Source organism: Parambassis ranga, chromosome 3, assembly GCF_900634625.1.
Source record: "Parambassis ranga chromosome 3, fParRan2.1, whole genome shotgun sequence".
In the NCBI taxonomy this organism is placed as follows: domain Eukaryota; kingdom Metazoa; phylum Chordata; class Actinopteri; family Ambassidae; genus Parambassis; species Parambassis ranga.
In genome coordinates this window covers 20,422,042-20,446,527 of record NC_041024.1, presented here as the reverse complement: position 1 = coordinate 20,446,527, position 24,486 = coordinate 20,422,042, and the positions used below count along the sequence as shown (strand labels likewise).

General features: G+C 41.8%; 1 protein-coding gene across 1 annotated transcript; it reads left to right on the top strand.

The window, feature by feature from the left end:
- The first annotated feature begins 523 nt into the window (after positions 1-523).
- LOC114433414 (collagen and calcium-binding EGF domain-containing protein 1-like) lies at positions 524-23,782 on the top strand. Its single transcript, XM_028401971.1, has 11 exons — positions 524-636; positions 1,982-2,062; positions 19,984-20,036; positions 20,480-20,614; positions 20,888-21,025; positions 21,265-21,398; positions 21,532-21,646; positions 21,728-21,867; positions 22,297-22,332; positions 22,557-22,592; positions 22,728-23,782. Exons 1-11 carry the CDS (start codon positions 524-526, stop codon positions 22,914-22,916), a joined length of 1,170 nt encoding a protein of 389 aa, XP_028257772.1. The 3' UTR covers positions 22,917-23,782.
- Positions 23,783-24,486: the final 704 nt, after the last annotated feature.

Here is a 24,486-nt window from a genome sequence, read left to right as displayed (position 1 = left end):
TGTCGTTGCCAATAACCCGGAGGTGTTTTTTTATTTGTTTAATTTTGATCTAATTACGCAATACCCCGTCATAGCAGCGGCCACCCAATGCCTGCCCTCATCTCCAGTGTATTGTGATGTGAAGTGATCAAATTCAGCACCCCCCCCCTAATGTTTATCATTTGTTGTATCATCTGCGCGTCAGTGAGTGAAGCTGTATACTCAGTTGCTTTAAGTCTCTTTTTTGAAAGGGAGGAATGTAAATCCAAAGGGATTAGTGAGAACACATTGGGCTGTAAACCCTTCAGTAGCTCTCTAAGGGGTCTCTGCCTCGGTGCGTAAAGTTGGGATCCGGACGCACCGCGCAGCGCTTATTTATCCCACAGACTCCATGTGCGTCACCTCTGCGGGATACAAGGATTTCTGATATTTGATACCACTTCGCGCACACGGGTCATTGACAGAGGGAAAACAGTGCCGTGTTGTGGATTTTACGGCGTTTTTTACTTGAGCAGGTCATCTGTGCCAGAGCGCAAAGGGGGACATGGGTCAACTTTATGGTGCGACACTGTTACCATTTGGCGCTATCTGTGCTGTTTTCCTGTGGGAATCTGGTGCCAGCTCTATCAGGACGACATTAGCAGTGGACACCTCGAGGTAAGGATTTATAATGGATCTCTATAAATGTCTTTATATTTGTGAATGAGCGGATTAGTGTTGATGAAAGGATGTCATATTAAGTTTAGTCTGGGATGCGGAGCCAATGTCCGCTTTCTCCATGAAGTAAAAGTTCAAAGAAGCTGAACCAGAGGTTTCAAAAATAAAAAGATTTTCTTCTTGAATCTCCGCGGATGTAATAGTTTATTACACAGTTTATTACACAGTTTATTACATATTTATTCAGCGTGAGACTAAAGTTCTGTAAAGTTCTCCCAACTTACTAAGTTTCTTTCGGCATTTAAATTAATTACACCCAAAACAATTGGACTGCTTCACTGTCAGGTTAACATCCAGTGCCAAAAGCTATAATAGAGTTTGGTCTGTGTTTTATTAGTTTTTGCCTTCTACGACAGCAAGCTGTCAAAGAGGAGTCCCCTGGATGAACCGCTTGTAGCGCGTCTAATCTAGGCTAATGTAATTTTCGCGGAAATGCAAAAAGCAAAAGGGAAACTCCAAATGGTTGGAATCGGTCGCGGTGTGGAGAGCCAAATGTTGCCTGTGCTCAGACATAACATGACAGATGCTATTAAGGTGCCCGGAGAGAGTAGGTCAGGAGGTGAGGAGAGGATGTGAGTGGAGCACATGCTCCTAATAATCTGTGGAGGAGAAGAGGAAACCACTGAGGTCTAACAGGTTAAACACCAGATAATAAAGCAGCAGTGTTATTTCTTCACCTACAAGAAACCATACTGTATTTTCAGATTTATGTCTTTGAGGTTTGGTGAGAACTCACTGGATTCTGTTACACTGTGATTCATGAGCCTTCTACCTCAACACATTACTGGGCGTGTTGATAATAATGGCTGTGTAGCCAGATATAGAATTTTACTGCATAATATTATGTTTTATTATGTTAGAATACTTATTCTTAATATAATGTTACCTTGGATTATGTCCCAAAACGTATAGTATTAATGTCATTTTCATTATTTTCATAGTTGAGGTGCACGATTAGTTACCCACGTCACCAGAAATTCTGCAATATTTTTAGCAAGTAGTGATTAAATGTATCTCTGGCATCATTTTTCAAAAGACTTCTCTTATAGCTCCAAGTTTTGAACTCTTTATTAGATAAGGAATGACAAAAATGTTGAGTATGTATGAGTGTACACTGAGAGAAAAAAGGGTTGTTTAGCAGGAGTTGTCTGCCTATTGGGAAATCATTCTGCAAAACAACCTGCAATCCAATGAAGCCTGTACCTCATAGTATTCCTCTCCCTCTCCCTCTCCCTTTCCATTCAATCACATCTGCTCTCGCTCTCATGTGTCTTCCTTCTCTCAGGACGGAGTGTCCAGACGATAAAATCCTCACGGTGGAGTATCCCTGCGTCAGAGCTGGAGGGAAGAACAGCACTTGTTTCAGGTAAGTTGTGCAACCGTCCCTTGGATCACATCTCCTGGGGTCCCCTCAGGTCTAACAGGCTGAGGGCCACTGAGTGAAACAACAGGTAGTATATTATTATACACTTATATCCATCCAGCTGGGTCTTTCCCAGAACAGTGATTTTCTCATGGCTGCTTTGACAGAGCAAGTGGCTGTTGATATGCAGGGGGGAAAAAAAGTACCTGAACTGTATGTGGGGGTTATGGAGCGGTTTCTGCATCCACCAAACCACCACACAGCTTCAGCTGCACACACACTGTATCCCGTTTGGAAACTCTACAGTTTCCACTTGAGAATGAAAAATAATTTCCTGAATACCACAGAGAGATTGAATCAGAGATTTTCAGCCGAGATTTAGTCTGTAAATATGTCATTAACAACACCAAGAGGTCGAGATTACTTACCTCATTATATGCCATTACCACAGAAGAAGTGAAAAACCTTTTTTTGTTGTTCCTTCCTGGTCCTACAGTTTTAATGTAGATTCAGCTGATTTCCACCAGTAAAGGCAAACAGACACCGCAAATGAAATAAAGGATGGATATGGGGCAGGGATGCAGGGAATGACATATTATTTAAAGGAACGGCCCTTTATCTCTCCCTTCTCTATTACATACAGTCTCGAGGGGTTTCATTGTGAACAGTTTGAAATTGTAGCCCATATATTTCTTGAGACAAAGGTTAAATGAAATAAAAGGGCTTCCATGTAGACATTGTGGACAATGTAAGCCAGGTTTTAACTCATGATACATCACTAAAACAAAATCAATGTACATCGCTCATGTTGACATTGAGAGAGCTTCTTCTGAAACCAAACTTGGCTTGGATTTGGGCTGTCAGCGTAAGAAGATCCTTTAATAAATGAGGCACCAGGTCTAGTGTGAGGCTAGACCATGTGATCTGTTTACTGTCAAGGTTAGACTGTAACAGGCTCTGTGTCTTGTTTAATTTCTGGCTCTACATGAGATGTGTGGTGCTGAAGGAGGTGGATTAGATGAGGTTGTATTTTCCCTGCCATGTTTTCTCTTTGTGCTCTTTCAGCACAGACCCGGATCAAATAGATTTACAAATTACTTCAGGGAAAAAGTAGATTGATCCATTGTGTGTGTGTGTGTACATAAATATTACTTTCAATACAGTGAGCGCAGTATGCTGTCCAGACATGGCCGATGGACCCGCCACCACATATTTCCATTTATTTGGACTGACTGCAAGTCTTTACTGTAAGTCTGAGGCCTCGCAGTTATCTAGAAGTTTTTTGACAGTCCAAGGTCCAGATTTGAGGGGCTTCTAGGTTTTCTAGGGCTTCTGGGTTTTACTGTTTTTATTCATTATTTCTTTCTCTAGACTGTTACAGTGAGGCTGTATTCATTTACATGGACTTCTTTGCATTCTGGAAAAGTCACCAAACCAACTACAAACACACATTCCTAGATTTACGTATCACTTTCAGCACAGCACAAATCTGAATGACATGCACTCACATTAATGGACAAACATGCACAATATTTCCACCAAGAAACATTCAGGAAAGATGGCCAGACCTCAGCAGAGGGAAAAAGAGGACAGGGTGCATGACAATGTGGAAGGAGATGCAGGAGGTCCAAAATAAATGTGGCACTCTTCGTGTACACACCTCTGTCTGACTGATAGGATGCTGTCACTCCTGTTACAGATTCTCTGCCTGTCAAACCTTGTATACATACTTTACATTATATATCCAGTTATTGTGCAACAGGATGATGATTGTTAACAGGGTGGGATCACAGGGTCACCATCTGTGCATCTTGATTACTGGACATGTAAGTGATATAAAGGATTTTTGATATATATTGATGCCTAAGGAGAGATTGACTAAGACCAGAGGTCTATGGATAAATACTGTTGAGGCTTCTTGGCATGTTTGGATTGCAATATTGTAAATGGCCATTTACAGTCAAAGCTAAGAGCTGATGCCATATCAGGCGATCTGACTAAATGTACAATGAGTGTCATTTCTGCTTAAAATAGTAATGCTTATTTACTATTGAGGGTAGAAAGGCATGCTAACAATTTCATTATAACAGACTACAGAATAATGCATAGATCTGTTTTGATGTTAGAAGAGCCATTATAAAGAACTGAATATGGAGTATTGTTTTTACTACTGCCCACTTTGAACTACAGCACATGTGGAGAAAATCCAAAGCTTGACAGACCTGCCGTGCCTAGTTACTGTTGTTAAGCTCTGATCGGGACAATTTTTAAGTTAAACTGTATTTGACCCAGGCTCGGTCTGTCTTCGAGTCAGCGCTGCAGTGTCCACACAGGCTGCACATTTTCTAGTAATTTCTTCTTCTCTTATTTCTGCCACTGGCAACTTGCTCTGATATTTAAATAAATGTGTGTGTGTGTGTGTGTGTGTGATATTACTGGAGTTTTTATTGAAGACGACATGTTCAACATTTGGAAAAATTCACACCTTCCCGAAGAAAGTGTTTAGTTTCAAAGACAACATTGAAGGAAATTATGACACTTAAATTATTGTTATACTTAACATGCATTGTGTGAATTTTTCCACTCTTGATGTTTAAAGTCATATTTAATGAGTATTGGACCTGCTGTTACTGTTATAATCATCATAATCATCCTCATTAAATGAATACACCGGTGTTCAACCTGTTGTCAGCCACCTTAGGTCCTCACTCTGTCCACTCCTAAGCTTTATTGTTGCTGGTCTTCTTGCCACCATCTTCTCCTGCTGTGTTGTGTGGATAAGTTGATAGCTCTATGCCAAAAATGTAAATGTAATGTGCCTGTCTCTGAGGGTTTTGTGGTGTTGTGCAGAAGTAAACCCTCACTGCTCTCACCATCTAAACAAAGGCTGGACAGCCACATGTCTCCTCCCCCTCAGCCGTGGTTTTCACAGCAAAGAGGGTGAATCAGCTCAATTTCCACATTTCCATTGTTCTATCCATTTAATGTTCTGGTTCTGTCCTCACTGGAGGTCAGATTTCACCCTTGCCAAAACAAATATACATGGTTCATACACAGATCCTGAGTGATGCGAGTGTCAGAGTTTGCATGTTTATGTATGGATTGTTTCTGTATTGTCTGTGCTGGCAGATGCAGCAGCTCTCTAAACACTCTCAGCTGTGCGGTCTGATGGAGGACTGATGGCCTCTCCTAAACTATAAACCATTCTGTTACTTGATTGACATGTTCTAGTTCAAATACCCTGCAGGGCTCATTACTGCAGCAGATAACACCCATAACATCATCATGCTAGAGAATGTGAGCTCAGACAGAATAGGGAATGGTGATAAATGTTATGGAGGCATGATTGATCTTAATTGTTTCCATGCTTTATGCTACTTTTGTTGCTACAATGATCCATCCTTCCCAGTGGGACCATTATAGTTTTGTATTCCATCACATCCTTCTAGTTCATCAGCACGAATCGTCTTCTACATCAGCTCATAGTGGAACAGAGGGCTGGGAATTATAATGGCTTTTTGCAAGTACACTGAGGATGTGAACTTTGCAGTGAAGCTTTAAAATGTAGCCACTGAAATCCACATGAGTTTGCTGGTTTTCTGAATGAATCTCTGAACAGTGACGGTATTGTCTCCATGCTGTGCTGTGCTGTTCATTCTGGATCTGCACTGGGCAGCCTGTTCTCACCGGGGAAGCGACAGTAGTGGTTAACTTTTAAATTGATTACAACAATGTTGATGTGCCCTCTTGTGGTAGTTTGAACAAGTGCACCCAATAGTTTCTAGTCAGAGAAACTGAGTAGTTGTGATGCCTAAACCTAACCAAACGGCTGCCCTGCATCTCAGGTCGGGGGTGCTCTCTGGATACACCTAGGCTCCCCTAACTGCTATACCAGAGGAGCCGAGGACACACGTTTCCCTGACAGTGTGTTTTTGTTTAACTTTCTTCATAAGTGACAGTGGAAAGTGTTTTGGTTGCTTCTGGTGGTTGCTACTAAAATTCTTTAGGTTGACTTAGTGAGATGGAAGCAGTAGCATTTGAACCCTATTAGTAACTAATAGTAAAACCTGAGCTGATTGCTATATAATATGTAGATTGTTGACTTCCATGGGTGCTGCTGTGCCACACTTTAATATAGGTAGGTGTTGTGTGGTTTGAGTAGGTAATTGAGGCACTGAATGGATGGAAGGGATGCCAATAATCAGTATTATCATATTAAATAATGTTTGTTTGAAAGGATATTTAGTAAAGTGAGAAAAGACAGCAGTGGGACATGTGGTTGAGGCTGTATGGAATGCCTGCCATCAGAGTGCTGCCAGACATTTCTCAGGCCTTACTCATAGACACTTTGGCCATTTTGGCTGCATGTTTTCCTGTGAAGCATCTTCGCGGGGGTCTCTGATGTCATTACACCGCTGGACACTATATTGCTTCCTCAGAGGTGCTCCTTCACTCACTGTAGCTTTGCTTGACCTGGCTACATCTTTTTGCTATAATCACTACACACTAATTGTTGGCTTGGATCATCCAACCGCAAGCCAGAACATTCATTTTAACAAATGCTACGTCCTAATGCTAACCCCTGTAGAAATGTCCTGTATTTGATTTGTGTTTGATCTTCTGGGCCTACAAAGATCCCCGCTGGTCAAAGACACAATACGAGCTTTAATAATGTGAGTTTAAGTCGACCAAAGAAACTAACCACAACCACTTCCTGCTTCGACTCATTATCCTCCTCATGCAGCAGCTTTGTGAATATGTGATTGCATGCTGACTGCTGTTCAGAAGGTATGGGCTCCACCTGGCATTCACATGCAGCTTGCATCAGATTTGCTTTAGCTGTCTTCAGTTTCTCTTTCCATTGCCAAAATGAAACCCTTTTTTTAAGTTAAAACAATACACATGCATCCTTGAAATCCATCCAGATCCACTGACATATCTCACCAACTATTGGACTGATGAAGCTGGTGATGATGCCATGAAATTCTGCACTGCGCTATACTTTGGTGACTTTTCATCTGGTGCCACCAGCTTGTAACAGGTTTCAATTATATTGAGAAATATCTGAACATTTTCTGGCAGGATTGGTACAAAATTATGTACAGACGTTTATGGTGTCCAGATGATTCCAGATCATGTAATCAGTGTCATGAAATGCCTGAACAGTGGATACCAGCGGTTTGAAAGGTCATGCCACAGTGTGTATTTATAGTATAATCTGAACATCCTGCCAAACAAGAGTTCAGCATGTTTCTTTCACTCGCTACATCTTTTGGTCAAAAAGGACAAGGTGAAAATGTTTTTATGTATGGGAACACTCAAAGTGCTCTGTAAGAGCCATTGATGCATTCCCGAGCACTAAGACCCAGCACAACCACCCCCCACCCACAGTTGCCCTGTGTGTCACCCAGAAACATTTAAAGTGTTCATTACTGGGACCCGACTGAGACTGACTCAGCTCCAGGCCTGGACTCCATCTCCAGTCTACAGCTTCCCTCTTTCTGGTTGGCCTGTGCTTTGCTCTGTAGAGACAGAAGCCAGGCCTCCGTCTAGTAGCCTGAGTATTAATGCTTGGGTTGAGGTCAGGTAATAAACAAGTTTCCCATAGGTTAGATATTGTTTAGGAGAGCACATAATTACAGAGGTTTGACAGCTTTGCTGATCCTGTCCTTGTCCATGTCAAAAGGGATTATGACTGATCACTTTAGGGCAGAAGAAGCAAGCATGACAGGAAACACTTAAGTCTGTCTTGATTTGACCCAGCAGCTCACTTTAATTCCACCTTTCAGGACCTTTGTGTCCTGAGATGGGGTAAGATGAGGCCACAGGGGAGCATCTCTGAAGTCATGGTCCCTCTGAGAGAAGGAGAAGTGTAACGTTTCAGCAGTTAAAGCCCTGAAAAAACACTGAGCCGGGAGATGCAGAGTCTCCCTGCAGAGTGAACGACTTAAGGACAATTCAATGTCTTACTGACAGACTGATTGACCTGCTGGGATGATTGATTAACTTACTGACAGCAGCGGTCTAAGATATGTGTAGATTGCACCTCATGTGTGCGTGTTTGTGTGTGAGACCTTTGCTTATGAAACTGTTCCTGCAGGGCTGCAGATAATGAAGTGTTACTCTAAGCACCTCTCATCTCCTTTGTTTCCTCCTGGATTTATGGCATTAGACTTGGCTCAGTATCTCATCATAGTGAAACGAGTAGAAAAGGTAAATAGTCCAATTCAAATAGACATTTAGAATAAAGTGAATGAAAATGTAGAGACAGAGTGAATTATCCAGCAAACACTGTCATGACACTTAACAGTAAGGACACACAAATCTGAACAGTATTATCTTAGTAAATGTATAAAAGGAGCAATTAAGACAATATGTTGATATTTATGCATGACAGTTCTATGTCTTCTGACAAACAACATATTCCCAGCTGAGGATGTTTACAGCAAGGACTAAAGGAAGGTATCATAATGAAAGTGAAGGAGGTGTGGGCTGAGAAGGAGGAGAAGTATTTTTTTGATCCAGATGAAGTAAAGCTACACCCTGGCAGGTCAGCTCGCTCCTCAGTGGGGTATTTGCTTGTAAAGTCTATAAAAAGAGCAGAGAGGGGAAATCAGAGCAGGAAGGAGAGCAGCTGAGTGCTTTCCCTCCCTCCTGTAACTGGCTCCCTCCACAGATGGGTACATGTAGAGGACTGTTGACTGAGGGTCTGCTGACGGGTCTCTGTGGGTGAACCAGATGCTCCTGGAGCAGCAGTTCAGACTCTCTTCTTTCATTCATCCCATTCTGAATTTATCACTGTCACTTTCTCGTCTCTCTCTCATGTCTTATTCATTCTGCCCCTTCTGTCTCACATTTCTCATTTTTTTCTTTTTCTTCTGTCCCTTCTCCTTTCCTTACATTTTCATCATGCTGTCTCCTGCTGTCCTCTGCCATCTTTCCTCAGTGTGTTGTCTCTTTCTCACTCACTACTCGTTAATTTCCCTCTCTGTCACCAAGTCCTTCAATCCTCCTTCAGATCAGATCAGAAACTGATTGTTGTGAAATTGAGTCAACTACTCCCAGAAAGTGAGTAAAGCATCTGTTTCAAACACATTTTTTTCCTGTGTAACAGTTCTGTTTAGTCAAACTATCTGACTTCATTTACAATCTCCACAGTGCCTAAATACACAGTGAAAAGAAGGGAGATCACCAAGCCCTGTTTCGACAGTTCGTCAGGACATCTGTTTATATTCACCTGTTTTTGTGTTCAGTTTTGATGTTAACAAAAATCAAGGAAAAGTTTGGTCCATAAGCCAAACAGTATAGTATAACAATATGTGCTTCATCAGCAGAAAAGATGAAAAATGGCTGCAAATAAAATATGCAGATCAGATCAGTAGGATCATTCCAACATGCTTTCTTAGGTTTTGATGCTTTTTACAGCTTAAAAAAAGATCTGATACTGAGGGATAAAACGGTTCAATCTGGGTATTCCTGTGGTGCATAGAACAGCACCAGGAGGTTCACTATCACTTTTGCTGTCCATAGTGCATTTAAGATCAAGCTCCTTGCTCACCTTATTCACAGGTAAGAGCCCCTGTCTTGTCCTGCAAACAGCCCAGGCTCTTGATTCATCAACAATGCACAGCAGGCCCACCTGTTGGTTAGAGCAGCTAATGCTGCATGTATGCTTACAGTGTTTGTTGCCGTCAGAAAGCTTCGGCGCAAACTTTTCATTTAAATGTATTTAACGGCTTAAACATGACAGGTGCCCGCAATTTATAGCAGTGAGGCAGACGGAAAACTGACAGTGTGTGTAAAACAGATGCAGCGAGGAGGAGAGAAACAGGCAGAATGTATCATTAAAGTACCATTCGTCTGTATGTGGCCGCTTTTCTAGCAGGTGATGAGAAGCAGACGTGTGTGTGCATATGTGTGAGCATGTCCACATGTTCTCTCTGGTCTATGAGTGTGTGTGGCTCGCATGCTGCACGGCTGAACATAAGCCCTCCCGCTCCCTCTACATGCCATAAAACAATCCATTAAAGCTCCATTCTGCAGGTGTGATGTTATAGTTTTCTCACTTGAATCCATCACTCACAGTACAGCGTTTTCTTCAGGAGACCCAGTACGCTTTTATTTTGGTGACAGCATTAACAGAAACTGGACAAACAGTAAACAGTGAAATCAGACATGTCAAATCAGCAGGAGCCCTCTGACTTAAGAGTGGAAGGAGGGTATTCGATTCTGCTCTGAAACAGGTAACAAGGACCAGATGCAACCATTTGTGTGTGTGTGTGGACATATTTTTATGAGTATGCACATATGTGTGCTGTTATACTTTGTATATTGAATATCACCGCATTTAATACTGGTGCACACACATATGATCCTTTATGCTTGTAAATGTCTGTGCACAAGGCTGCCAATGCTTTTAATTTGTGGATGTCTGGTTGCATTGAGGGACAAAAGTTGATAAAGCGTAAACATATGTGTGTGGATATATATGATGTGTACACATAGCGTACATGTGTGTGTTCTGGTGACTGAATTCCCTCTACCAGCAGTCTACTGTTTATCATCCTGAGAGAGTTTTAGTGAGGCACTGACAGCTCTGCATTTAGCTCCGTCCTCGTCTTTAAAACAGCAGATGAAGTTATTTTTTCGCCTTCAGCCCATAAGCTCTAAACGTCGCCTTGCTCTGCTTCCCTAGTTCTCATCAAGTAGAAACAAATAGACGACTGAATGCGATCCGCTCATGGATTGTTTGCATTGCATGCACCAGTCCACAGGGGCATCCTATTCAAACTATCACTCTCTTTTCTCCCTTTGGCGTTTTCTCTCTGTGTGCTTTGGATGGCGATCAACAAATCCCAAGCTGTGGGAACAGTAACCTGTTCATTTTTCTCACACTTGGAGCTGACACTGGATTCTTTCTGTGAATCGCTACATACATCTCTGAGTTTTGCTGTTTCTTTACAGTGAGGAGCACTTAACACTGTCCTCTGTCTTCATTTTCTCTGAGAAACATTTAACGAGGCTTTTGAGCTGCGCTTCCTGTCTTTAATGGAGGTATAATTGTCTTTGTAGTGCCAAGGACCAGAGTCGGACCTCCCTAAAAACTCCAGTAATCATCTTCCATCTTTTTCTGATTAGCACACACCTGAACAGCCCTCTAGACAAGAACAATGGCTGATTTTTTTCTTCTTCTTGCAAACAGTCTGCTCCGGATTAACTCTTCTCATCCCTTTTATGGCTACGTTGTCACTGTCAATACCTCAACAAAACAAATCACCAGCCAATTGATAGCAGACTGGAACAACATTGTTAACAGTTCTGTTTGATGTTGACAAGCACAGCAGGGTGCATGTGCATATGAAGCTTTGTCTCATGTATCGATATCGAAAAGGGAGAATAGAGGAGGTGTGGAGTTTAACAACTGGGGAGTTTCAAGTGAAAACAGCTATAAATCTTGCAATACCTCCAGGATTTCCCAACACCAGCTCAGTCGCAAGGCCATTTAGGAGATTTGGAAGACATTCTTGGTCTTATCAGTCCATTATTTTGAGCCTCAGTTACAGTCTCTTGTGGGATTTTGAGTAGAAAGGTCATCTGTGAAAAATAGCTCTCCTGTTTGGCATTAAAACTCAAGCAGACACGTCATTATAAGGAATCTGTCGTTAGCTTGACCTCGCTGCTCAGCTGCTCTCTGTCACCCTTATCTAGCACTTAGCCATGTCATTTCATTCCCCGTTTGTCTTTCTTCCCCTTTTCTTATTCTATGAATGTGAAAAATATAATACAAACAAAAATCTCAAAAGTGTCTTTGACAGCATCAGGCGATGCACTCTGCCAGTCCACAGCTGGGGTTTTAATCACTTATATCTATGCCAATATTTCATGCCAAAAAACAATACAGTGACTAACGATGGAAACACACTGGTCTGGTAAATAGCAGTCTTACAATATTTTATGCGGCTTGCCAGATACTTTCACAGTGTGGACAGGAGGCACAAACATCTGGTAACAGTGGGCCAGTGAGCAAATCAAAGCCTTTTTTTGTTTTGAAGCATTGCAGTCATGAAATGGCATCTGTGAAATATTTGTCCATCCGACTGAAATACATGTTAACTGTGACGTGTAAAGGCCGAACAACTGCATCATCAGGTGGACCTGTTTTCTGTTTGAGCTTTGTTCAGACATTAACAACTTCGATTCACATCAACCAAGCTGGAAAACTCCCTGATTTACATTTTAGAATGTAAATCATCCACTCCCAAATTCTTCCTTAGAACTGCTGCTGTAAATACACATAGTGTGTCCATCCCTCTCTGTCTCCTTCTCCATACGTCCTCCATCCAAATGTTCTTTGCCATTAGGATGCCAGATCCTGCAGGCTCGGGCAGAGCAGTTCAGGTATGCTTGTCACAGAAATGCTTCTCACAGGGTCAGAGATGCCACATTCCTGCAGAGACACTGAGCCTGGACAAGGTCATAGAGGCCACAGACCACAGGGAGAGCTCCGTCAGCCCCAAGAGACGCATGCATCCACGTGTGACTTTCTCACTTCTTTGGTCCAGCCAGTTCCAATGACTGGAAGTGTTTTTGGATTATTGAAGATAGCTAGCTACAGAGCCATCACCTGTCCTCTATATTTAATCCCTGCTGCCATTCATAGCAATAATAAGCATTTTTTTCCACACACTGTCATAACAGACCATCCCGTCCTCACCACAACAGCCTAATGATAATATTTCAGTCCTTGAAAATGGAACATATGTGTGTATTTCTTGAACTGCATCTCTACAAGCTTATGTGAAATGCGGACATATTGTGATGGTAGCTGAAGCTGCAGGTTGCAGCTGATACAGCTTGCTGTGTCGGGGGACTCAAACCCAGAGCCTCTGCTTGAAAATCTTCCGCGCTGTCTGTACCCCCACCATCACCGACCTACCAACCTCCAAACTTTTGTGAGTGTCATAATCAAAACAGTTTTTTTAATCCCATCAGTCAGTTTTTGTTCACTTTGTTCAGAAGACCTGTTTCACTGCTATCATGACGAAAGTGATAAACAAGCAACAGTACCACATTGCCCCATAAATGTTCCACTCTCTTAATGGTGAAATACTTCCAAACCCGTCTTGTTCTGAGCTAAAACCACAGTACTTGGCTTGACAGCCTGCCACTAAATGGGAAAATGAATCATTCACATAACTGAAAGTTCCCAGGAAATTGTGCATGATACAGTGATGCCGGGTACTTTACAGGATGTCACATTAAAGCAGTGAGATGCTGCATCATGCTCACTCTACACGTTTTTGCAATAATGATCTGTGGTGTTTGAGGTTTTGTGTTGGATAGAAGAACATACATAATAATAAATAATAATTATGTTAATTTCAGGATTTTTCTCTTTCATTTTCATGTCAAAGAAAAAAATATTTTGGGAGAAAATAGGTTAAAGGGCCAGGATATGAGAATGGCAGGAGAAATGATGGAAAGAAGGGAGACGCATGGAAAGAGGTGAGGCATAACATGGAGGAGGAGGAGAGCAGGTCAAGCCTGTATTCTGGTGGAAGTGGTTCAGACCTCCTCTGCTTCTAGTCAAAGCTTCCTCTGTTAGGCCAGAGATCTGATGTGTCCCTCGAGGCCTGGGTCCTGGAAGTGGACTGGCAGAGTAAATAAACAGAGAGGAGGTGCTCGCGCTCGCCACGCTAACACCTTCACATATGTATACTCACACAAGTTAAAGAGAATATACACACACATGTGATTATACACTAATACTAAAAGAGACGTGAGGCTGTGGGCAACACCTTCACACCCTCAGGAGGAAATGGACATAAAAACAGGCTTTTTGTGTGATTAGCAGTGACAAATCCCGGTCGCGGCAACACTTGTGAAGTTAGAGCACAGTTAATCTTCAAACAAGAGGTTCCAAATTATAATCTAATTCCATAATTAGGAATTTTAGCACTTACGTTTACTCTTTAATATACACACACACACTGGATGTATGGAAAAAACACCTTATAAAAATCTCATAAAGCAAGCAACAGCAAAGAATTAGCAACACATTGAAATGGCAAAAAAAGAAAGAATCAACATAGGAAATGAACAATAATGACTCCCAAAAGGATATATATATATATATATATATAGATGAAGATGGATGGCGGCCCTCCAAAAAAGTTTTATTGTTGATCGCATCATGCTAATGTGCCTCAGTACGATCCATCATCACTCTCTCACACACAACACACTCAGCCAAGTTTTTGAAGTGTAAAGGCTGCTGAGAAAATAAATCAATTACAGCATGCCTGATGAATACAGCATGCTGTAATTGTAGCACATATAAGCCACATCAGTAGGAAGCATCCATCAAAATGACAGGACGTACACACACACACACGTGCACACATGACCAGTCTCTTGTCCTGTTGTGTCAAGAGGCCGTTGACCTCCACTGAGCGCTGCTTCCTGTGTTCATCTAAGCAGAGTCCTAGGAGGGATACAGCAGCCTTCATGGCTGTCTTTAAACTGTCCTCCTTTTCTCATTAATGTCCTCCTCCCACATTTCCTGCTTGCGGCATTTCCTCTCTCATCATCCTTATATCCTCCAGCTTCGTAATCTGAGGTGATGCAGATGATGTGGTTCATTTTTAAGGACAAGGAAGACACTTATTATCTAAGCCTCTTATAATCTTCCTCACATGTAGAAACCCTATCTACACGCTAGGAGAACAAGTGAATCGGAGCATGTAATGCACAGTGGCTACAACAATGTCTATGGAAAACAACAGCCAGTGTGTTTCCCGCCCCACCAGGTCCATTCCACTGTCTGGGAAGATACTGAAGTTTTCTCAGTGTGCTCTGAGTACTGTCTTTTGTAGTGCCTGCCTGTGAACGCACAAATAAATCACAACAGCGCTGGATTGAAACCATAAAAGTGAGTCGTCGACGTCGTCTCCCCCCGGGAAGGAGACCCCATGCTAAAGTACATAATCTTCAGTGTAAAGTGATTCAGAGCAAGGCCTGCCGCTGGACCCTGTCCTGGTGTTTCTTCCAGTGCCGCTATGCTGATTTTGGCAGTGGCTGCTTCAGCAGACTCGGTTTATACATGTTCCGGTCTGCACCCCTCTCTGAGCAGGCAGCTGCTGGGTCAGCCACCGTCATAGGAAGTGACTGGAGGGTCAAAAAGGAACCTAAAGACAAGAAAGGGAGAAGGAGGGATGGAGTTAGGATGCTTTGACAAGGAGCATAACAATGTGCCAGTGAGGCTTAATATTTCTTTCATTCATTTTATTTTGCTATTTCCTTAACTTAAACAAAACTCGCTGTCTGTCACAGATCCTGTTCCTCTGCAGGATCTGATTGTATCACAGCTAGTTATGGTATTTTAATGAAACAGTACAAACAATGAAAAGTCAAATCCATCTCCATTTTTCTGTTTATTGTAATTTATAGGAAATGTCAAAAGCAGCCGCCAGCTGTCACAGTTATTGATATCACCTCGACAATATGTCAGTTAAAGCCAAGTGAGGCTGCCCAAATCCTGTCAGGACCTCTCCATCATCCTCGTATTTCTTTGATGCAGAGCTAATCAGCTGTGAATCATATGCAAAGGAGAACGAATTACAAGATGGTTTGTATAAAATTTAATGTGGGCTAACAATGCCAGAAAATATCAGCATTCAAAGCCAATCTACACAAACAAACTGCCAACCAGACAATAATACCCTGCTTTTAAACATTTAGATTGACTGTTTCAGTTAATACACTAATAGTTCACAAATTCACTCCTAATTTTGATCAGAGAGCCCACTGATCACCGCCCTGCTGTGGTTGTGTATGAGGTTTATTTTGTTGTTTGTGCTTTAACTTTCTTGCACAATATTCTGTACACTGTCCAGAAATCTGTGTCTCAGTTGTGCACATTACAACAGACAAGCTGTAATGCTTGTTGGCAATTAAGTGATGTTTTGATCTCCTTATGTTGCTGCTGTGCTGGATCTGTGCTGTTTGCATATTTCAGATCTGGACCTTTGATGCTTTTTCATTAATGAGATACTGCTGCTTTCACCTATGCTAACATACAGATGTTTGGCAGGTTAATGCTGTTTAATATATTAGCACAGCTGCATTTGCTAAATAACTGATGCTGATTAGTTTTGCAGGTTTTTTTTATGGAAGTCATGAATCTTTTCACCAGATCTGATTGCAGTTCATCATTTCATCATGGTGGAAACGCCAAGATCACTCAAGTCAACTGGACTCTGTATAAGTTGACATAGGATGTTCCATCCTCAGAAACTTAAAGTATCAATTTTGACTAAAGGATGAAGTAGAGAGAATCTCATGGCCTAAGGTCAGAGTGAACTTACAATGTTTTCTTGGCCCACCTCATGCATGCAACATCTCAGAAACGCCTTGAGAGAATTCCTTCAAATTTGGAAAGAACAGTCTGGACTGATTCGATTTTGGGGAAGATACTTCTGTCTTAACCCCAGGGAAGCAACATTTGTAGAAGATGCGTCAGACAGATGAACCTGTCGCACTCTGCAGTGCAAAGTGACTGTTAGAGGGATTAGAGGGCGCTTGACAGAATATTATTCCTCTGAATGAAATAAAGATGGGAACTGTAGACACCTCATCAGGTTTCAGGTACAGTGGGTGAACATGAGGGCATCAACATGTCAATCTGAGGACAAGAGAGACAGACAGAGATTATGTCAACAGCCATTAAAGCTATAAGGTGCACAGTGGAACAGGAGGCTGGTGGAATATGAAGCGAAACGTTTCAGATCAGACGAGGTGCAGGGGGGAGAAGCACAAAAAAAAAAAGAACGAGCAGGAGAGGGGGCTTGCTAGCGTCATGGATCAGCTCGCTAATAAACTCTGACTGACATTAAAAGGCTGTCCCCAATTACTGGATGGGTTCCCAGCCCTCACACAGTCAGACACACACACACATGCTGAATATACAGATGATTCTCACAGTTTAGCTTGCCTCGGCTTTGGATGGCAAATTACCCAGATTTTTAGTCAAATAAATGACACTAATAGCGAATGTTTTGTGCCAATGTAACATTTTTCAAGGCAACAAAATAACAGTACGACTTCCAAGTCTATTACATGCACTGATAAAAGAAACACACAACCCTCTCTGCAGAGCTCAGGTCAGATTCCAGTGTAATGGCGTGTGTTTTAGAGGTCGTGTCATGCTGACCAGGCCTGTTGCCTTCCTGAGCAACATACTTTCACATCCCAAAACAAAAACACACGGGTCACCTCTCCATGCACCCACAACTTGTGGGTCCAGACGCCTCCCCTTTAAAAACCATCAGAGGGTAGCTGCTGAGGCTGACTGAGCTTGGCTAGATTCCACTGCTGTGCTTTTAGACATGGATAAAAAGTGATGCATATTATGTAAAGATCAAAATGCTTTATATTTACATGCATACAATAATTCAACTTTACATTACATGACATTAAATTACATTACATACGTTTACATTAAGCCATGCTTGCTTCTTCATCTCATCAACCAACTTCTGTTCAGTGTTGTGATATTCGCACATATAAAAAGCCTGTTCATAGCAGTTTTCATCATCCCTAAAATTCCAGTGTGTTTCTTATTTTAACCCAAAAAAATACAATTCCTGGCAGTTGTTTCCAACCCCAGCCTTGCAAATTGTTGCCTAGTTGATTTGTTTACAACAGAATGGGCTGTTAGAGGTTGTGTAATGCACATTGTGGTTAAAAACCCAAATGAGACACACATTCTGTACACAAGTCTACAGAATGCTCATAAAATCTGATTATACCACATACCATAATAAAAAAAAATGCATCAAGTGCATGTAAATGTACTGGTGGTGAAGAGAGAAAACAAGGCACCGAAGTCAGCAGGATTCAGCTGATGGATACCGTTTTTTATTTTGTTTACTATACCCAAGCGAACATGTAAATTCATTAAGTTATAAAGATTTACATAGAGAGAGAAAGAATCCCCTGTTAGTCTACTGCTCTCATCACTGTTGATACTGTGGCGTTACGGCATCCAGCCTGGACTCAGAGTTAGAGGTTTGCTTGCTATGTTTGTGTTTAGCATCATTTCTCACAGCAATGTAAAGTGTGGGAAAGCTCTGTTTCATCCTCGCCAAAAAAAAAAAACTGCTCATAGATGCATCGTCTGTTAAATGCAGACATTCCACGTATTTCAAAGTGTGCTCATCTTAAAACTTCAGCCCATGACTCTAAATGCGGAAAAGAATTTCAGGAAGGAGAGCTGAGGGTAACCACTGTTTCAGACGATTCAAAAAATCAAAGTGGGTCAGATTGACCCATAAACAGTGGAGTTAAATGGATCTCATCTCTTTTTGGTATTTCCTTGACTCTGTTGGTGACATACACATGCACAGCCGTATTTTATGGCTTAGGTTGTGCAGCAGGTTTTTTTGCTTTACCTTCACAAACATACATAAAGAGACACATGTGGTGGTCAAAATATTATATAGATTTTGTGTAGTGGGTGAACAATTTAAACTTACATCAGAACCAGATTAATATTTGAGCCACATAAAGTTTTTACTGGCTTTCATGCAAGAGTCAAATTGAAGATCTCCTGGTCAGACCTGCATCTGCAACATATTACCCTGGCTTGGGTCACTCACTGATTGATGGATTGACTTGTCTGACTGAATGACTGACAATCTCAATCACAGCATTCACTCTCCTGTCTCCGCCTCAGCTCCATGCCCGGCCTTATCCATCCCTCTCAACACTTCCAGCTACAGGCAGCAGATTTAAGCTGCTCTCATCTGGATCTCATCACTTTAGGGCAGCCTCACTGTTTTATAGGTTACTTTTCATTCAAGAGAAAAAGAGAGGGGATCTTGGAGTGATTTAGGGTTACACTGCATGGAGGTTGGAGGAGAATAAAAGCAACTTGTTGTCTTGAGGGGGCTGTGAATGAGGCAGTATGCTAAATCCCCTCTGGTAACAGCATGCAGGTTTTTTTAGGACAGTTGTGCATTCTTCCTGATTCTCTTCAAGTGTGCCCATGCGCCTGTGTGATATTTCTTGCGTGCTGTGCTGCTTCAGTTTCTGAGCCATTTCCTCTGTATTTTTCCAACCGTGATGTCTGCAGCATGTGGTGGATTGTTGTGGGATGTCTGAACAAAGGTCATTTCCAAACACCATAAATCCATTTTAGGAGAAATTGTTGCCCAATATTTGTTGCACAATTCTACATTTTTTAAAAAAGCATCCACCAAAATAGCAGCTTCCACATTATGTTACCTAAACTCTTACAAAAGTTTTTTGTAAGAGTTGAAGTAATCATTTTTGAGCTGTGTATTAGGTCAGTGTTCAAGAACTGGCTAGTGGACAGACATGGCATTAGACCAAATTTGAATTAAGTTAACAACTTGTGTGAGGTGCAGAAAGGAGAACTGTGAAGAAGAGAGCTGTGGTGACAGCCTGCTGAATACCTTACAACAGGCTTGTGTGTGTGTGTATACAGTATCTTAAAATACATAAACTGGCTGTGATTACAATAGAATGAAAGCAAAAAAATGTATTTGATTGCACTGCAGCTATTGTGCAAAAAGGTGCAGCCTGCCCTTTTCTCCTGTAAATGCCAGTTTACAAAAAAAATGAAAATGGCAGTTATTAAACACATTAAATGTATTTTTTTTTGTGCACTGATCTAATTTCTCTGTAGTTCATATCTGTGCTACTTTTAAGCTGCTTTTGGTGCAGCTGGGTGCACGAGTTTACAGTCTTCAAGATTATATTCAAGTTGTAGTTTTTTTTAATAAAATTGAAATAAAATTGTAGTATTTTAAATGAAATTTATGACACAAGTACATTTTACAAGAGCAAACTGTTCCTCTAAGGATGTTTACCTTGTTTTGTTCTTTCTGTGTCTTTTTTAGGAGGCAATGCTGTGAAGGTTTCAGGTTTGTGATGGGCCAGTGCATACCTGAAAGTAGGTAAACCATACACTCTGTTGTACTATGTCTCACATCTGATTCACATGCTCAGTTGTCTAAAAGTTTATTTTCTAAATCAGTTTATTTAGTTAACTGCAAGTGTAAATGAATGGATATCTGTGTGAGTGGCAGTGATTTGCTTCAGCCACTAGAGGGAACTGTTCCTCCATGCTGAATGTGCAGGAAACTTGCAGCCTGAAGTATAATTGCACATGCAGTCTAAAACTGCGTCATTGAAGTAAAGTAAAGAAGTTGCATAAGAAGTAAAATTGTGCTCGTGTTCATATATAACAGGCAAACATTTTAACCATTTGTCTATATGTTCAGGTTCTGTGAGTTAAACATGTAATGCTCCTTTGTTTTTGTTGTGATGTGGAACTTTAGAAATGAAAGAATGCAATTAGTCCACACACCATTTGCCGTCTTTCTTTTTCTGCAGGTGTGGATGTGTGTGCGGCATCGCCCTGCGAGCAGCAGTGCACTGATAACTTCGGGCGAGTTGTCTGCACCTGTTACCCCGGCTACCGCTTTGACCGCGAAAGACACCGCAGCCACAAATCACCTTACTGCCTGGGTTAGTGTGAGCTCCCCTCTCATCACCTCCAGGCTTAATATGCAGATTGCATAATAATTAAATCTACTTTTCCTAAGTAAACACTGAGAAGCTCTACAAACAACAACAAACAAATGTGCCTGTTTTGAACTAGTGTTATAATTTTTATAAAGAGCTCCACCCTCCTGTTTTGATCTAAATCTACATGATTTAATATGTGTTTCAGTTTACTTTGTATTTAATGCTTTCCATTTACTTCTCCTTCTTTTTGCCCCCCTCACACATCACACACAGACATTGACGAGTGTGAAGTGTCAGGCAGCAGTGTGTGTGACCATGAGTGTGTGAACACAGTGGGCAGCTTCACGTGTCGCTGCCACAGCGGATATATACTTGCATCAGATCAACGCTCCTGCATCCCCATGCCCATCCGTAAGTTCCTGCGTGTTGTGACTGACAGGTTTGGATAGAGGCATACGGTGTCCAGTGTTTCAGATTAGAACAAGCTACTGGAAGCAGTAGTTTAACACAGCATCAACACAGTAATGTAAAAATACCCTATGACGTAGAAGATTTATAAAGAATTTTAAGGTGGTGTCATAAATATTGTAAATACTTGACTGGACAACAAAATGAATAAAAATAAATATATTTAATGTTTTGTTCTGCAGTGAGTTCATCTGGGAAGTCAGACACCTTGATGAGCGCTGGCACGTGCTCGTTCACCTGTCAGGATTTTATGAACATGAAAAACAGTCTGCTCCAGCTAAAACTCAGGCTGGGAAACACACAGTCACCCAACCAGGTAACTTCTTTATCTTAAAGCAGCTGAACCACTGAAGACCAGACAAGGAGGTTCAAGAAATTTCAAACCATGAAGGCAAAGTGAATGTGTTTGTGTTCAGTCTTGTTATTATTTTTCCTCGTTGTGTTTGTAGGTGCCTGGCCTGGCTAAAAGCAGCGATAAACGCTTTCTAGGACGAGCAGGAAAAAGTCCTGACAGCTCTTGTCTTCCTGGTCTACCAGGGCCTCCAGGAGCTCCTGGGGTCCCAGGTAAAGCTCACCACTTTCTATAGATACTGTACACTGTGTGGAGAATGGCTATGTGTAACCGAGCATGTCCATCCTCACCAGGTCACCCAGGAGAACCCGGAAAGAAAGGACACCCGGGGGAAAAGGGCCCTCCCGGCCCTCGGGGTCCACGGGGAGACATGGGACCAATGGGTCCAGAGCCTGATCTGAAACATATAAAGAGAGGCCGTAGGGGTCCAGTGGTAAGAAAAATAAAAAGCTCCATAATTTAGAGGTTATCTCAGGGTGTGGGTCCCACTAGAGTTAACGATTCAGCACATCAAAGTGACATGAAGTAAACGGTCCATCTGGGTGGAGATCACATGTTAAATTTAACATAGCAGCACAAAATGTGCCTGATGGTTTTGTGAGATTTGCCCCCAAAATATGCAGAAAACCCCCCTAAGCAGAATACCAGCTGTAAACAAAAGACAGTAAGACTGCTGCCAGGACATCTTAGAGCACAGAGATCCTACCAATGTAAAGCCTACTGGTCCGAGAGGAATGGAGCTCTGACCTTGTGTATTGACAAACCTGAATGAACTGCAGCCATCCTCTGCTTTCCCTGCTGTGACATATTGTAACCAAAATGTTTTGAACTTCTTATGCTCATGTCTCAATCGTTTCCATAGGGACCACCAGGGGCACCAGGAAGAGACGGACTAAAGGTGGTTACATCATGTCTTTGTTGTACTTGGGTGTGTTTCCTTGCCTGTCTTTGTGTGTTTGCGTGGAGCTGCAGATGCTATCGGCTGTCTGTATTGCCAATGTAGATGCTCAGACTGCATCACGCATATAAGACCTGCAGCATCTACACCCTGCTCTGAAATACTTTTCAGTGGAATACTTTTAGTGCATAAAACTAAAATGAATGCCCTGTTTGGATCAACAGGGTGACAGAGGAGCTCCAGGTCCCAGAGGCCCACCTGTAAGTCCATTTGAATTTTACAGGGATTGATCCTACCTTGTTAAGTGTGTTATTTCTGTCTGTATGTCTCTCCAGTGTCAGACTCAGTGAAACATATCACGCAGGTCATCTTAATAATTTTTCATCTGTCTCCAGGGACCCCCCGGCTCCTTCGACTTCCTTCTGCTAATGATGGCTGACATCCGCAATGACATCATTGAACTGCAGGAGAAGGTGTTTGGGGAGCGGCGAGGCATTTCTCTGGACAGTCCTCCCCATTCCAGCGGGGAAATGGATTTTGTAGAGTGGGGCTCCGGACAAGGAGATCTCATGCTCAATACCTGACCTTTGACGTCCAGCTCAGAGTTTACACTCACTCGAACTCAAGACGAACACCAAACCAAACTCTTTGTGTCTCTAACAGATGCCGGTGGTCTGTGTGAACATTCTTTCTGACCTTGCAGCCGGGACGAACAAGGCAATGAGCCTTTATTGAACTCTCAACAGAGAGATACAGGAATTCTAAAACCAGACACTCTTAACCACTGCAAGCTCTGTTTTGCTGTCTTTCATATGCCATGGATGTGAGTGAGGGATGTGCGTGCAGGACTTGAGAGTGAGAAAGACACAGTGTGAGCCTTTATGTCTGAGTCTCTGAGCTGTGCCTCTGAGCTGAACCACTTCAAACGATGAACTTTATCGTCTACATCTCTTCCTGTTCCTGAGTCTGACCATGGAAGCTCTGCTGTGCCACTGACATTTTGCCTGCAGGCCCTCGGTATAAAGACTCGGAACCCGCACTGTTAGCCTCCCCTGCACCTGTCTGCACTGTGCAGCACTATGCTCTATTCTGAGCCATCTTCACAAACTCATTCCAGAGATGTTGGAACTGTAAGATTAGACAACTCAGCTTTAAATGTGGTATCAACTGCTGGTATCTTCTGCTTAGAAATGATATGCAGGAATAGGCACAATGAAAACCTGAACTTACACGGCATTTACATAGATTGATGCAGGAGGGAGGAGTCTAGGGAGACAAGGAAACAGAAAACTTTTTTTTATGATCACTTTTATTATCCTTGTATTAAGTTGATTATGGACATATTATTGTGAACAGTTTCATGGAGATGATTCTATCTCTTGAAATGTAATGGGTAACATAAAAGAAAGGGTGTTTTTTTTACTAAGAAATGGTCACCAAGAAGGGCTAATTTGTTGCTTAATAAAATTTTATCTAAATTTGTAGTTTTTACGTTATGTTGATTCTAAACATTACTTATTTGGATGTCTATGTTTTTTTCCCTAAACTAAACTTTTTGTAACCAGATAAAGCAACATATCAGCAACAGAAGAGATTCTCGTGGTTTTAGGCTGGATGAGCAGTGTGTGTGTGTCCTGTCCTGTGTGGTCATTGGAGCAGAATAGATGCTGCAAGTCATTGATTCTACCTCTTGGTAGGTTTGTGTGTAATTAATGAATAACCAAGATATAACCAAGACATTTATTGTCATATGCACAGCAAAGGTTACACTGACCAATGAAATTCTTACTTTGCAAGCATCCCTTTACTACCAGAGTACACTACTAAACTAAAATAAAAGAAATAAACTCACTTTAAGCTTAAGAAGAATGAATACAATAAAATAAGCAAAATAAGCAAATAGGCAGAAAAAGCAGGGAAAAGTTGTTTACAAAATGTGCATGTTCACATTGTCGATGTGGCAATGATGATTCAAAGTCCAGTCAGTGGTTCAGCAGCCTGATGGCCTGTGGATAGAAACTGTTGTTTAGTCTGGTTGTCCTTGCTGTCACTCTCCTGAAGCGTCTGCCAGACGGCAGGAGTGTGAACAGTGTGTGTTGTGGGTGAGTGCGGTCCTTTATAATCCTGTGGATTTGTGACCCGGGCATTGTAGAT

What these genes read in the sequence shown, in the direction of transcription:
- LOC114433414 (XM_028401971.1), top strand. Translation starts at nt 524, where the DNA reads ATGGGTCAACTTTATGGTGCGACACTGTTACCATTTGGCGCTATCTGT. An exon ending in TTAGCAGTGGACACCTCGAG is followed by an intron (nt 637 to 1,981) that starts GTAAGGATTTAT and finishes TCCTTCTCTCAG; the next exon opens with GACGGAGTGTCCAGACGATA. An exon ending in GGGCCAGTGCATACCTGAAA is followed by an intron (nt 20,037 to 20,479) that starts GTAGGTAAACCA and finishes CTTTTTCTGCAG; the next exon opens with GTGTGGATGTGTGTGCGGCA.